This window comes from Gracilinanus agilis, chromosome 2, assembly GCF_016433145.1.
Source record: "Gracilinanus agilis isolate LMUSP501 chromosome 2, AgileGrace, whole genome shotgun sequence".
Taxonomy (NCBI): Eukaryota; Metazoa; Chordata; class Mammalia; order Didelphimorphia; family Didelphidae; genus Gracilinanus; species Gracilinanus agilis.
This window is the reverse complement of record NC_058131.1, coordinates 721,682,849-721,697,463: the sequence shown is the minus strand read 5'-3', so window position 1 is coordinate 721,697,463 and position 14,615 is coordinate 721,682,849. Positions and strand designations below refer to the sequence as shown.

Here is a 14,615-nt window from a genome sequence, read left to right as displayed (position 1 = left end):
ATGATGTGAAATGTTGGTTTATACCTAGTTTCTGTCAAACTACTTTCCAGTTTTCTCAGCAATTTTTGTCAAATATTGGGTTCTTACTCCCAAAGTCTGTCTCTCTGGTTTTTTAGCAAACACCAGATTTCTGTGGTCATTGACTGCTGTGTATCACGTCCCTAATCTATTCCACTGAGATCCACCGTGGAGCTATTGCTAAGCCAGTTCCAGACTGTTTTAATTACTGCTGCTTTATAATATAGGCTGAAAGCTGGAACTTCTAATCTGCCTTCCTTAACATTTTTTTCACTGTTCCTCTTGACATTCTGGACCTTTTACTTTTCCAGTTGTTACCATTTTTTCCAGCTCTATAAAATAGTTCAGTAGTTTGATTGGTAGAGCACTTTGACTTATATAGAATTGCCATTATTTATTATACTATGCTATTATTATATTATCATATATTATGCTAATATATAATATTAAATATATGTTATATATTATACTAGCTCAGTCCACTCATGAACAATTAATGTTCCAAAGGTTTAGATCTGTCTTTATTTGTGGGAAAAGCATTTTGTAATTGTGTTCAAAAATCAGTTTAAATGTGTTTTGTCTTGGCAGGTATCTTTTATATTGTCTGCAGTTAGTTTAAATGGCATTTCTCTTTCTATCTCTTGTTGCTGGATTTTGTTAATAGTATATAGAAATGCTGAGATTCCTGTGGGTTTATTTGATACCCTGTAACTGGGCTAAAGTTGTTCATTGTTTCGACTAGTTTTTTAGTTGATTCTCTAGGGTCCTCTAAGTATGTATACCATTATATCATCTGCAAAGAATGATAGTATTGTTTCCTCATTGCCTATTTTCATTCCTTCAGTTTCTTGTTCTTGTCTTATTGTTAAAGATAGTATTTCTTGTATAATATTGAATAATACGGGACATCCTTGTTTTTATCCCTGACCTTATGGGGAAGCTTTCTATTTATCCCCAGTGGAGATAATCCTTGCTCTTGGCTTTAGATAGATTCTACTTATCATTTTAAGAAAGGTTTCACTGATTCCTATAATTCCTAGTGTTTTTAATAGGAATAGGTATTGAAATTTATCAAAGGCATTTTCTGAATCTATCAATATAATCATATAATTTCTCTGTTATTGTTACTGATATGGTCAATTATGCTGATTATGGTTTTCCTAATGTTGAACCAGCCATGCATTCCTGGTACAAATCCCACCTGGTCGTAGTGTATGATCTTTGTAATATATTGCTGTAATCCTCTGGCTATTGTTTTATTTAAAATTTTAGCATCAATATTCATTTATGAAATTGGTCTGTACTTTTCTTTCTCTTTTTTGCTCTCCCCAGCTTAGGTATCACAACTATATTTGTGTCTGAAAAGGAAATTGGTAGGACTCCTTCTTTACCTCTTTTTTCCCCCCAAATACTTTAGATTATATTGAGATGAATTATCCCTTGAATGTTTGGTAGAATTCACTTAGACATTCATCTAGTCTTGAGCATTTTTTCTTAGGAAGCTCATTGATGGTTTGTTCAATTTTTTTCTAATATAAGATTACTTAAGTATTTTTTATCTCCTCTTCTGTTAATCTGGGCAATTTGTATTTTTGTAACTATTCATCCATTTCATGTAAATTGTCAGTTTTACTGGCATATTAATTTGGCAAAATAACTCCTAATAACTGCTTTAATTTCGTGATTTCACATATAAAATTGATATACTGCATAAATTACTTTTCTGTGCATGGCTCTGTTTTCAGAATAAAATAAATTGTATAACACATAAATCACACAATAAATCTCTACTCCACTTATTTCCAAGTGGAAAAAATACATTCAGAGAAATATTTTCCCCAAACATATTTCTGAGAAACCAACACACTGGTTTTTCTACTTTGAAATAGCAACCTCTGTCATCTACTAAGCTTGCCCGAGCTGGATGGACTCTCGTAAGCTTTTTCCATTCTGACTCTGTTAGCTCTGCCTCCTGGGAGGAATATCTGCAATGCTGACTTGCTTGCCATCTATTCCTATCTCCATATCATAGAAACCTTTAGTCGCACAGAATCAATCACAGAATCTCCTTGGGGTGCTCCTTTGGAAACCTTCCAAACTGACCCAAATAAAGCTGAAGCCACTTTGGTGAAGTGGAAGGGCCAAGGACAGCTGAGTGCCACCAAGGGTCTTCCAAATTGATCCATGGAATACACCCGACCCAATCATGATGGAGAAACCCAAGCACCATCACCGAGTCATTTTTCCAGCCACATGAGCAAAGGGAGACAGTCAGAGAAAGGTCTGTGGACACTGGGTACAGAGAAGAGCCAGAAACCCTGTGGAGGATCCAGTGTGAGAGCAGTGGTCCCCGATCCCCTTAGGACCAGTGAGGATTACAAATCCCTTAAATTAGTGTCCACAATGCTGAGCATAGATGATTTATTACTGCTGTTACAGCCATCACCAATAAGCATGGCCAGCATTCAGTACAGCCCTTTCCACAACACTATCTACTCGCATGCCTGAGCCTTCTCCATCTGTAGCCAGACACTCCTCATTGGTGGTCTCTTCCTTCCTCTGAGTGGAGGCTGGAGAGCCCCTGCCACAGAAGCATCCCTGGAGGGTTTAATGGCCAGCCAGCTCTTTATTTCCCCCCATCATGCTTAGGCACTGCCCAACTTCAGCTTCCTTTGAATATCATCTTCCTTCCTTAGACTATGAGATCCTCAAGGGTAAGGAAGGTCTTTTTTAGCTTTGTATTCCTAGTGTTTAGCACAGGGCCAGGCACAGGGCAGGTGCTTAAATGCTTATTAATGACCAGTTCTCTGGGATCAGTTCTCTGGGATCAGTACCCTGGGAGGTAGGTGCTACTATGCCCATCTTATAGAAGAGGAAACTGAAGCTAAGTGAACCACTCAGGGTCACACAGCTAGTGTGAGGAGTCTGACACAGGGTCTGAGGATTAGCTGGACTCAAGATGGAGCACTTTGTTTACTTCCCCATCCACATCTAGAGGAATGAGGTCAGGAAACATCCTAGCCCTGTAACAATGGGCAAAACCAAGGTGTTAGACAGGAAGGAGATACTTTGATTGACCTCCTTTTTTTAATAGATTTTTTTATAGGAAACTTGGGCTCAGAGATGAAATGACTCACCCAAGGTCACCAGGGCCATAATTAGCACTTCATCTGCCTCAGTATCCTGTGGTTCATCTCTAAAGGGATAATACCTGCACACCTCAAGGGTTGTTCTAAGACTTAAATGAAAGCATTCCTGTGAGGCGCCCTCCAAATGTCACACTAATGATCATCATAAAACCAGTGGCTTGAATGGATGAACAAATTGTGGTATCTATTGGTGATGAAATACTATTGTGCTGAGAGGAATGATGAACTGGAGGAATTCCATGTGAACTGGAAAGACCTCCAGGAAGATATAAAGTGAAAGCAGAACCAGGAGAACATTGTACACAGAGACGGATACATTGTAGCACAATCGAATGTAACTGACTTTTCTACTAGCAGCAATGCAAAGACTCAGGACAATCCAGAGGAACTTATGAGGAAGAACACTATCCACATCCAGAGAAAGAACTGTGGGAGTAGAAATGGAGAAGAAAAACAACTGCTTGATCACATGGTTCAATGGGGATAAGATCGGGGATGTAAACTCTAAATGATAACCTTAGTGCAAATGTTAATTATATGGAAATAGGTCTGGATCAATGATATATGTAAAATCCAGTGGAATTGCTTGTTGGCTATGGGAGGGGGATGGGAGGAAGGGAGGGAAAGAATATGAATCATGTAACCATAGGAAAATATTTTTAATTAATTAAACTTAAATGAATGAAAAACAGTGGCTTGGGGCAGCTAGGTGGCTCAGTGGATAGAGAGCCAGGCTTGAGGTCAAATCTGGCCTCAAACTCTTCCTTGCTGTGTGATCCTGGGAAAGTCACTTAACCCCAGTTGCCTAGCTTTTACTGCTCTTCTGTCTTGGAACCAATACATAATATTAATTCTAAGACAGAAGCTAGGGGTTTTGGTTAAAAAATGACTTGCCACACTGGCATTTCCCAGTCTGCACCAGGTCACCTAACTCTTTATAGGGGTATTTCGGGTATGGTTTCTCAGAAAATTGGGGCCAGGCCCCTGAGATTGTCACAAAACGGAACAGCACAGTATCCTTTCTCTAGCTCTAGTTTTCTTGATGTGATTAAAATCCTCTGAAACAAGGCATCCACTGTCTAGTGCACATTTCAAATGTGCCCATTGAGGATTTCCTGGTTATTTCATGTTATCTTTGACTCTTTCTGATTTGCTTTCCAGCTAAGCCAAAAGCTTAAGTAATTTTACGTTTTTGGAATTGTGTTATTATCCTTATTGCTAGCTGTTACACGCTTCAGTAAACAGGAAGCTTATCTTTGTTTATTTCCATTGCTTCCTTTAACATTTCTAGCCTTTTTTGTTTTTTTGCAACATTGGTTTTTTCATAATTGGCACGAATAACACCTTAAGGTTTGCAAAGTGCTTTACAAATATTATCTCATTTGTTGTCATTCAACAAATTCTTCTTGAACACCTATTAAGTAGATGCCACTGAGATAATAGCTAAGGGAAATAGAAAGATGAATTCCATGGTAGGATCCATGACTAAAATTCTATGGGGAAATTTAGCCTAGGAGGAATGGGAGCAGGGTTGTGCTGATGGGTAACTATTTAACAACCAGCTCTCTGAAATATATATAGGCTCTGTACACTTTTAAGTCTAAATTACAACATCATTAGTTTTCTCCATCTGTTTCTTAAGTCTCGATAATCAACAAAACAGTAAAATCCAGCTGTATTCTGTAGCTGTTGTTGATTACTGAGGTGTGAATGCTTACACTAGAAATTTAACCATTGACTCTTTTTAGAAGACAGCTCAAGCTACCTCCTACATATCTCAGGAATGAGAGTAAAGGCACAACAAAACAATTCAGATGAGGAGGGAGAGGGGGATTTGCCCAAAGAGAATGAAGTGCATTTGCAGGAAACTAGCTCAGTTTAGTCTCTGAGAGGAGGATACAAGGAAGGTCCATCTGTCTCACTCATGTAGAACTTTGAGTCGGGAAGGGGCTCCAGGAGCCAGACAGACCTAAACGAGAATGACCCCTGCCTGTCAACACCTCACAAGTGTTCATCCAGCCTTTGCTGAGTGATCTACAGTATCATCTTTCAACACATCCTGTCCTACTGTGAGACAGCTCCTTACTTCAGCCTAAATTTGCCTCTTGGCAATTCTCCCTCTAATCCATTGACCCTAGTTCTGGCCTCTGGGCTCCCCATATAACCACCATCCCATTTGCCCCTGTGCTTTGCTCTGCGTGTGTGCCAGCACTAGAAGAGGGGCCCAGAGAGGTCTGGACAAAAGTACTGAATGTGGCACAGTCCAAGTGCCTCATGAAGATCCATCCAGGTTGGGAACCATCTTCCTCAGGAAGCCTTTCCCGATCCGCTCCAACTGCTAGTGCCCTGCCTCCCCAATGCCCTCTCTCAGTACGTATCTGCATGTATTCTCTTAATTCTGAGGCTGCAAGTACTTATGCACATCCCATTGTCTCCTCTACAGAATGTAAGCTCCTGGACCCGTGTCCTCATAACAGATGTTTAATAAATGCTTACTGATTAAAAAGGAGGGAGATGCTTTAGTGTAGAGTGGGCGATAAGGGCACTTTGGAAAAGGGAGTTAGCTGGAAAAGTCCAAAAGAGCTTCGAGTAGATTTTAAGCCAAAGAGAGGAAGGTAGGTATTCCAGGCAAACACCAAGGAATGAATATAGTGGCTGGCAGAAGACTGCTCTGACTAGAATGGAGGATGAGTCCCAAGGTGCAATGGGAAATAAGGTTGGATCGAAGGCCAGGAGGAAGCCTAAAACCCATCTCCATGGGCCATCAAAGAATAGACCTTATTTTTTTGAGACAGAAATCCTATCATATCAGCTGACTCCCACTTGCAAGGAGAAGAAGTATTTAAGTCAATTAGACCACTACAGGCTAGCGACAAAGGAAATCAAAAACCCTCATCCCCAAATGGCCTTGCAGAGTACTGAGAGCAAGGCCACACCTTGCTCCTTGGGCACTGACACTCATCGCCGATGGGCCTCTTTAAATGGAGGGTCCTGACTGAGCAGGATTGCCTGTAGCTCTCCAAGCTTCTCTCCAGATGCCAGCTTTCCTCTCCTGTACCCCTCTCAGGAAGTATGGAAGCTCCTCCCCTTGGGCCCAATGCTCTGGGGGACATTTAGAGCAGCAAGTCCCCCCACTGCTGTCTCCTGCATTGACCTCGAGCACCAGCAGGGGTTTCTTGTTCTTAGACTAGATGGCCTGAGAACAGCTAGCCTCCCTACACTGCCTGGGGAATGTGGGCATTATGGCACTAAAGGAGAAATGTCAAGCTTTGTTAGCAAGGAGAACCCCATGTTCAGAGTCAATGGGAGACCTCGGGGAGGCATTACAGGCTCAGTGGCCCCTTGGTCTAGTCCAAGTGAAAAAGCAGCCACCGCCCTAGTGGAAATTCAAGGCCTCTTCAGAAAAGTAACACTTGGGAAAGAAATGAAAGCTTCAGTTCCCGGACTTGTTTCTCAGCTCATCCAGGCTTCCTTACTCCAACTCTACACAGTAATTTGCCTTTACCTAACACAAATGAAAAAGGCCAGATAAGCTCAAATCAATCTAAGTTGTTCAGAAATGAAACCCGCAAGCTCTCAGAGGGGAGGCACTTCCCAGAACTGTACAAACAGCCCAACAGGTCCCTTCCTGCTCTGATATTAATGCAGTTCTAGGAAGTCTTTCCAAGATCTCATCAGCTGCCATGGGTTGTAATTCCTCAGGAATAGAGAACCATCAAAGTTCTTGAGAAGGGGAACAATGCAGTCAGATTTGTGCATCGCAAAATTCATTTGGGCAGCTGCAAGCCTAGAAATAGGGAAAGCAATTCGTTTCAAATAAACAAATATTTCTTAGTGCCTATTCTGTAGAAAGCACTGTGCTCATCAGTGGGAATAGAATGATAAAAATTGCAAGACAGTCCCTGCCCCTCCAAGAGTTTAAATGCTTGGGGAAGGGAGAGAATGTATGTACAAATGATTCTGGGAAGGAAGGAGCACCATCAAGTGGGTGGGAGCAGGTTACATACAGCACAGGAGCCGGTACAGGAGCCTTGAAGGATGGGAGGGATTCTGAGACATTGAGGTAAGGAGTAAGAGCATTTCAGGCACAGAAACCACCTGCCCAAAGGGATGGAGATGATTTCCAACAGCATCAACACATCAAGCATCTCCTGTGTAACAGGCACAATGTCATATGGTATGGCTGCAAAGACAAAAATGAAAATGTTTCCTTCCCTCAAGGAGCTTCTCTTCTAATGGAAAAGCTGGAGAGTCCGAAACTGGATGATAATGGTTGGCTGCCTTAGTTGATCACTGAATGACTGAACTAAAAGAATCCATAGTGTTAACAGCTCAATGAACTTTCACATGAACAGATCTGGGGTGTTCGGTGGATGCAAAGTTCAATAAGAATCATCACAATGACATGGCAGCCAAAAGGCCTGGGAAGTGGTCTCAGAACACCCTCTACCCTGAGGGTGTTTAGTGCCAGGATCCGGTTTTAGGCAGGGAGGGAACAGGCAGCTTGCATTGATTAGGTAGTGACCCAGGAAGACCTAAACACAAACCTGGTGTCAGACTTTCACTAGCTATGTGACCCAGGGCAAGTCACTTCATCACTGGCTGCCTCAGTTTCCTCTCTGCAAAATGAGGCTAATAAGAGCACCTGCCTGGCAAAGTTGCTGTAAGGATCAAATGAGATGTTTGTAAAGTGCTTAACACAGAGCTGGGCACATGGGCAGCTTTCCTTATTATTAAAGAAGATGGTGATGGACCTCAAGATTATATCTTATGAGATTCTATGAAGGAAGCTTTTTTATTAAACACTGGCCAGGTGTCAGGCACTGTGTGAGGCCATGAGAATCTCTATTGAAAGATGAGTGGATCTTTGGCCATTAAAAGACTTGGGGGAGGGCTAGAAGAGCTGAGCTGTAAAAGAGGGATTGGACTTTTGTCTAAATGATTTGTCCTAATCTAATCTGATCTCAGCTGGATCCTCACTACAGCAAGGCAATCTTTACTCCTTGATTCCTTCCAACCTGATTTTCTGTCCCACAAATCACAGAAGCTATTCCAGACGTCCTCTTCTCTCCCCAAGCCAATCCTCCTCTGGCCCTCTCAGCTGAGAACCTTTGACTTGTACTTCACCTGCAGATGTGCCCAATTCTTCTCCATCCTTAGAAAATCCTCATTAGACCCAGCACCCCCACTAACTAGCATCCCAGAGCTCTCATCTCTTTCTCAGTCTAATTCCTTGAAAAAGCCATCTATACACATAGCTTTCATTTTCTCTCTTCTCTCATTCTCTTTTAAGTCCTGCATTAGGCCTAGACGTCCTTAGTCCATTGAAGCTGCTCTCTCCAAAGTTACCAGGAATCTTCATCACCAAATCTACTTCATCCTTCTTGGCCTCTCTGTAGTAGCTGACACTGATCACTGTGTCCTTCTGGATTCCGTCTTCTCTCTTAGCTTTCTGGACCCTGCTCTTTCTAGGTTCTTCTCCTACTTCTCTGACCATGTCTCCTTAATCTCCTTATCTTTGCCCCTGTTGTATTCCCCCAATAAAACCTGACATGGTGAAGTATGTGGATTTTTTCCCTTTCACCTTAAGTAAGTTTACTGAATTGCTGTCTTCCAGCATTTGAAGGACTGTGTGACTGAGAGGTTAGATGGTTCTCCTTGTGATGGATGGAAAAGGTGGAGGCAAATGCAGACCTGATGTAAGGAAAAGAATTCCTAACAATTACACTCTCCAGCAGTTAAATGGACTATCTCCAGCGGAAGTGAGCGGGCTCTCCCTCAGAAAAGGTAAGGTGAGACTTCCAACAAAGAGTGGCTGATGGCTTATTGGGCATGATGCAGCTGGAATTCTTGTTCTATAGGGATGGACTGAAGGGCTTCTGTATTCCCTTTCGTCTTTGACATTTGGTGACTCTAGAAAGAAATGAGAAAGCCTCTGGCATGGTTTACCATAGAAATCGCACTTTGGAAAGGTCAGCAAACAGAAGGCTGCAGAAAAGGCATTTCTTATTCCTTCCTCCATTAGAAAGATAACCCAGCGTGCCGGGATGTGGAAACACTGCAAATACAAAAAGTCTGCCATCCCCAGCCATTTCCAGTCCATTGCAGAATGGAGCCATTCTTTGCTATGACCCTGAAGCACACTCCAAGGCTTGACTGAGATGCTTGTCACATCTGCTCGGTTCACTGGCAAGGAGAGCCCAGTTTCCAATATCTCCTTTGACTGGACCATCAAGGTAACACCAGAGATGTCCATTCATATAACATCATCTGGAGAGTCTCAGGTACATTGTAAACACTGAGATCAGAGTTCTGACTTACAAGGTGGCCTCATCCCCAACTTCTACATGAGCTGAGTTATCAGCTGGATTTTTCCTTACAAAAGCCCACATGGCTCTTTTTTAACATTTTTTTAACACTTCATGTTAACTACTGCAGCTGTGTATGTGAACACATTTCAAGCCATCCTAAACTAAATGAGCCCTCAAAGCCCGTCTAATTTTGATTCCAACCACCAGCAGTTCACTTTAGCCAATATCCCATCAATCTAGCAGCTATAATTCTTTACAACTCTTTCATTTAGAGGAGAGTTCATCTAGGGCAGTTAGGTGGCTCAGTGGACAGAGCATCAGGCCTAGAGTCCAGAAGACCTAGACTCAAATCTGGCCTCAGACACTTCCTAGCTGTGTGATCCTGGGCAAGTCATTTAACCCCAATTGCCTAGATTTTGCTCGTCTTCTGTATTAGAATTGTTACTAAAACAGAAGGTAAAAGTTAAATATTTACCAACCCTTCACTGACTAGTCTCACTTTAATGCTCCATATAGGGAAAGGGGCTCTTGTGAGTTCAGAAAACACTGCTGCCTATTTTGTATAAGGACCGGAGCTAGGGCTTGATCTCTTTTCTCTGATCTAGACTGACGATTTTATCATCTAGAGCAATTCCCAGTGGGTGATGTCTTCCCATCCACAGCTCAGCAGCCTTCCTGAACCTTGGAGCTGTAGTCACCCATGGCACTGGTGAGCATTTGCCAGAGGCAGCAGGACCAGAGGGAGGCCAGGACTTCCTGACCTGAAGAATAATTGGGTAGATGGAGGCAAGGGGAGCAAGGAGTTAAAGGTGACATCAATCTTCTAAACCTGGAAGGACAGTCAGGCCCACAACGGTAGTAAGGACATCTGGACAAGGGGAAGGCCAGAAGGGGAAAAAATGATCAGATCTGGTTTGGACATGGTGAGTCACCCTAACCTACTGGAGATCCATCCTAAAATGTGCTGTATACAGATGATGACATGGGACTATATCTCAGGAGAGATATATAGAGAGAGAGGTCTGCATATATAGAGATCTGGGAATGTACTGCCCAGAGAACTGAACCTCCTGAGATCACCAAGTATGAGTAAGTATAGAGAAAGAAGAGAAAGTCTGGAATAGATTCCTAACTCACAGCTAGAGGTCATGACAAAGATGAAGATCCAGGAAAGACTTAGAAGACAGGTAGGAGAAGAACCTAGAGAGAAAAGTCTGGAAAACCAAGAGAGGAGACAGAATCCAGAAGGACAAGGTAATCAATGGTGTCAAACACTGCAGAGAGGCAGAGTTCAAATCCAGCCTCAGATACCTTCTACCAAGTGTGACCTTGGGCAAGTCACTTAACCTCTGATTGACTAACAAAAGGATTCACTAGACAAGGAAATGGTGATTCACTCCAGGACCCTAGCAAAAAAAACAAACAAACAAACAAAAAAAAACATGGATAGCGTTGGTCCATGGAGCCAAGAAGAGTCAATCACCATTGAACAACCACCACAAAGTAGTCAGGGGTTGTGCCTCAAATGCCTTCCATCTCCTCATCACTTAGCACAATACTCTGTTCACCAGTCATGTTTACTGTTTTTGAACATTATTGGTTCAATTAAGGCTGGCTGGCTCATGATGACCTCATTTTGGGACAAATAAAAGAGGAAAAAATGGCATGGTAAGTCTTCGTCCCCTTCATCCTTATGAACCACCTTTCATCATCATCATCAACATTGACGTTTGCAGAGCAAATTGTACAAATAACATTTCAACCCCAAGGAGGGAAACACAAGTTCCTTTTGTTGTAGAATACTTGTGGGAGGTTTGAAGATCACAGAGCAAATCTCAAGCCAAGAAAATCAGAGCTAGCACCCAGAGAGAAAGAGGACGGGGGGACTAACCACCCCCTCTTGAAAAGTGCATATATTGGATCTTTATCAGAAGAATCTGTAGCTCCATTAGATGTCACCATTTTAAGTCCTTTGAAAGGAGATTTCCAGCAACCAAATGCTACTCAGGAAAACCTGAGGCAGGTGGGACTGAAAGGAAGACAACCTCCTAGTGATATGATATCGTCTCTGAAGAATGAATGTCAATCTTTAGTAGAATGTGGCTCTGGAGTATCACTACCTATGGCTTAGTTGGTGGTTGGCAGAGCTGGTTTAAGAAAAAAAATCATTAACGATGTAAATTTAAGCACCAAGGCTTCATTTAGTGGCTCAAGGTTGGGAACTCATTTAATTTAGCCTTTCCCTAAGGAACTATTTCTTAGATCATTGACTTGTTATTATACTGCAAATGGTAGTAGACCCCTGTCATCATCTGGGTATTGGAAGAGCACTGCCTGGTTGTGGGATTTAAGCAGTTTGTTTATTTGATTTTAATGATTCACTTAATAAAGGTCATGCCTAAAAGTAATAGAAAACTAAGCATGTGGAAATGCAATTGAAAAGGCTGACTTGGGGGCTATTTCTAATTTTCATGGCAGTGTACTTCAATATATATTTAATCCTTCAAAGTAATTAAGCAGGATTCCTGCTTGTCACAACTTTACTGTCCTCTACTCAATGCTATATGTAAAATGCCGTCTTGATTACTCTCTATAACCTGGCTTTGGGGCCATTTAGTAGAAATCTTTGGTAAGCATAGCAATCCCAGGCTAAGCACTCCCTACACATTTACTCAAGAAGAGAAGCTATCTTTCAGAAAGTCTTCAGAAGCAAAAGTGTCACTGAATGTGAAGATTTCCCCTTTCTTTTCTTTTTAGATTTAATTTAATTTTTTCCCCAATTACATGTAAAAACTTTCCAACATTTTAAAAAGAATTTTGAGTCTTGAATTCTCTCGTCCCTCTCCCCTGGCCCCAACCAACTGAGATGGAATCATGTAAAATATTTTTCCATATTAATCCTTTTGTGGACAGAAACTCAAACAAAAAAAATTAAGAAAGTGAAAAGTTTGCTTTGTCTGGATTCTGATTCCATCAGTTCTAAGATTGTGCCTGTCAGTGGCTTCAGATGCCCCTTGATATGGTTGGTCTCTCATTCCACAAAACCATCTCCCAAAACAAGCAGTAGCTGGCTTTCTGTTAGGTGGGAATCTTACAGTTAATTGTGATCCTGGATCACATTTTTTTTTAATGATCTATTTTGGATTTCTATAAAGTTACATGTGAGATACTCTTAACTTTGAATAGGAAATAAGTATAATCATATTAAATATGAGTCTGAATATTTAATTGCTCTTTGAATTCCATGACAGAAAAGTGGGTATAAGAAGAGAGGTGACAACAAATCCTTAAAGAAAGCCTAGTGTGAACAGCCTTACATTCTAGTGTTTTTATTTTAAGTCTTTCATTTCTCTTAAGGACACTAGACAACATTATTTTTGTTTGATTCCAGACAAGTCTGTGATTATTTCTGATCATCTATCTGAGATGGAAAGGAGTTTAGAGAGGTCGCTCCCTCCAAAATCCCTTGGAAAATCACTGATTCTAGATTCAACACAAGAGACTAAAGATACAAATTCAGTCTATCAGCAAGCACTTATTCAGTACCTACTACATGCCCAGTACTTGCCCAGTATTTCAGCAGACACATGGGGATATAGAAACAAAAAGTCAAACACTTCTTGCTGTCTAGGAAGACACAAGTTACATTCAAGGCATCTCCAATCAAGCAACCCCAATTCACAACTTCAAGAGCATCTTTAAAGACTGGTTCTACTGGAAAACAAAGTAACCTTGCAGACGTGCCATTTTGGTGAGGACCTTCTTGCCTCTTATAAAGTTTACAAGAGGAAGTGTACTGGGTGGACAGCAACCCTCTGAGCTATGGGGATTAAAACCTCTAAGTAGAGAGGCTAGCTTGCTAAAAGGGTTTGGGAAAGCACAACCTGGACATGAGCAGTGGTTAAGGTCTCTTAGAGCTGGCAGCTACAACAGGGGAATTGGGAGGAAACGCAAGAAAACGACTGTCCACCCTAGAGGACGATTCTACATACCAAGCTTTTGCCAACCATTAGGTATCAGTCCGACTTCTAGAAACTAACCGAAGATGGAGCCTCGTTGCCTACATCTAATTGCACAGGATAGGATGCTTGAGAACACCCTTAAAAAAGTCATTTAACACAAATGCGAGGCTGGAAAAAGAAAAGGAAACACTTTGGGGCCGTTTTGGCCCAGAAGTCATTTCAAGACCGGAGGAGCTTTTCCTTCGGGACATGAGGCGGTTGGTGGGGACTCTGCTGCGGAAGAGGTGCGTCTGGGGAAGGCTGGAAGCAGCGGAGGGGGGAAGCGCCAGTCCAAGAGCCAGAGACACCTGTCCTGGCGCTGACCCCTGGTAACGGTTCAATGGGTGAGCCCCCTTTGGGACAGCAGGGAAGAGGGATCGGTCCAGGTACTGACCCCCCTGGCAAGGCCCGGCGGGCGCGTCCCGCCTGCGGGATGATGGGGCTCTCTAGGGGCCCCCCACTTTTTGGGTGACGCCGGGCCGGGGATTCCGCCGGTATCCGTGCCTTTCTCGGCTCCCAAGCCTCTGCTTTCTGGGGAGCCCTGGGCCAAGTCCCTCCTCCCTCAAGGCCTCGATTTCCCGGTCGGTGGCAGCACTAGGGGCTCGGCCCCAGGATGGCTTGAGGCCGGGGTCCTCACCTGAGCCCACCCCCCGATGTTTGCGGGGCCGGAGGGGCAGGGTCCAGCGGGTCGCGGCCATCAGGCCGCCCCGCAGCCCCGCGCGGTGGCTGGAGGTCCTGTAGCCCCCTCCCCCGGATCCTTTTCAGGGACTGCGCGCGCCCGCAAGCTCGTCTCCCGCCGCCCCCTCCCCCGGCTCTCCGGGGCCCCACCGCTTACTTTGAGAATCCATGTTCCGCAGCTTAGGGGGCCCGGGCCCGAGCCCTCCGCCCCCCGCCTCCGCCCTTTGGTCTCCGAGCCAGTCCCGCGGTTCCCACCTCACTCCCGCACGCCGCGCGTTCGCTCGTCGCCTTGGCAACGCCGGGGGACAGGGAAGGGATTGGAGCAGAGCGGCGGCGGGGCGGAGCTTCCGGGGAGGAGGCGGGGCCGTACTCGTGCGCGTGCGCAAGAGGGAGGGCGGGCGGAGGGACGGCGAGAGCCCGGGACCAAACCGCGCCGAACCCGCTGCGCGTGTCAGGCC

At 43.6% G+C, this 14,615-nt stretch overlaps 1 protein-coding gene across 1 annotated transcript in view; it reads right to left on the bottom strand.

Moving 5' to 3' along the window:
- FANK1 (fibronectin type III and ankyrin repeat domains 1) overlaps positions 1-14,357 on the bottom strand; it is a 78,250-nt gene extending 63,893 nt beyond the window's left edge. The window contains exon 1 of the mRNA XM_044662963.1: positions 14,315-14,357. Within this exon, the coding sequence (XP_044518898.1) occupies positions 14,315-14,327 (13 nt within the window). The 5' untranslated portion in view covers positions 14,328-14,357. The remainder of the gene's footprint in view (positions 1-14,314) is intronic.
- Positions 14,358-14,615: the final 258 nt, after the last annotated feature.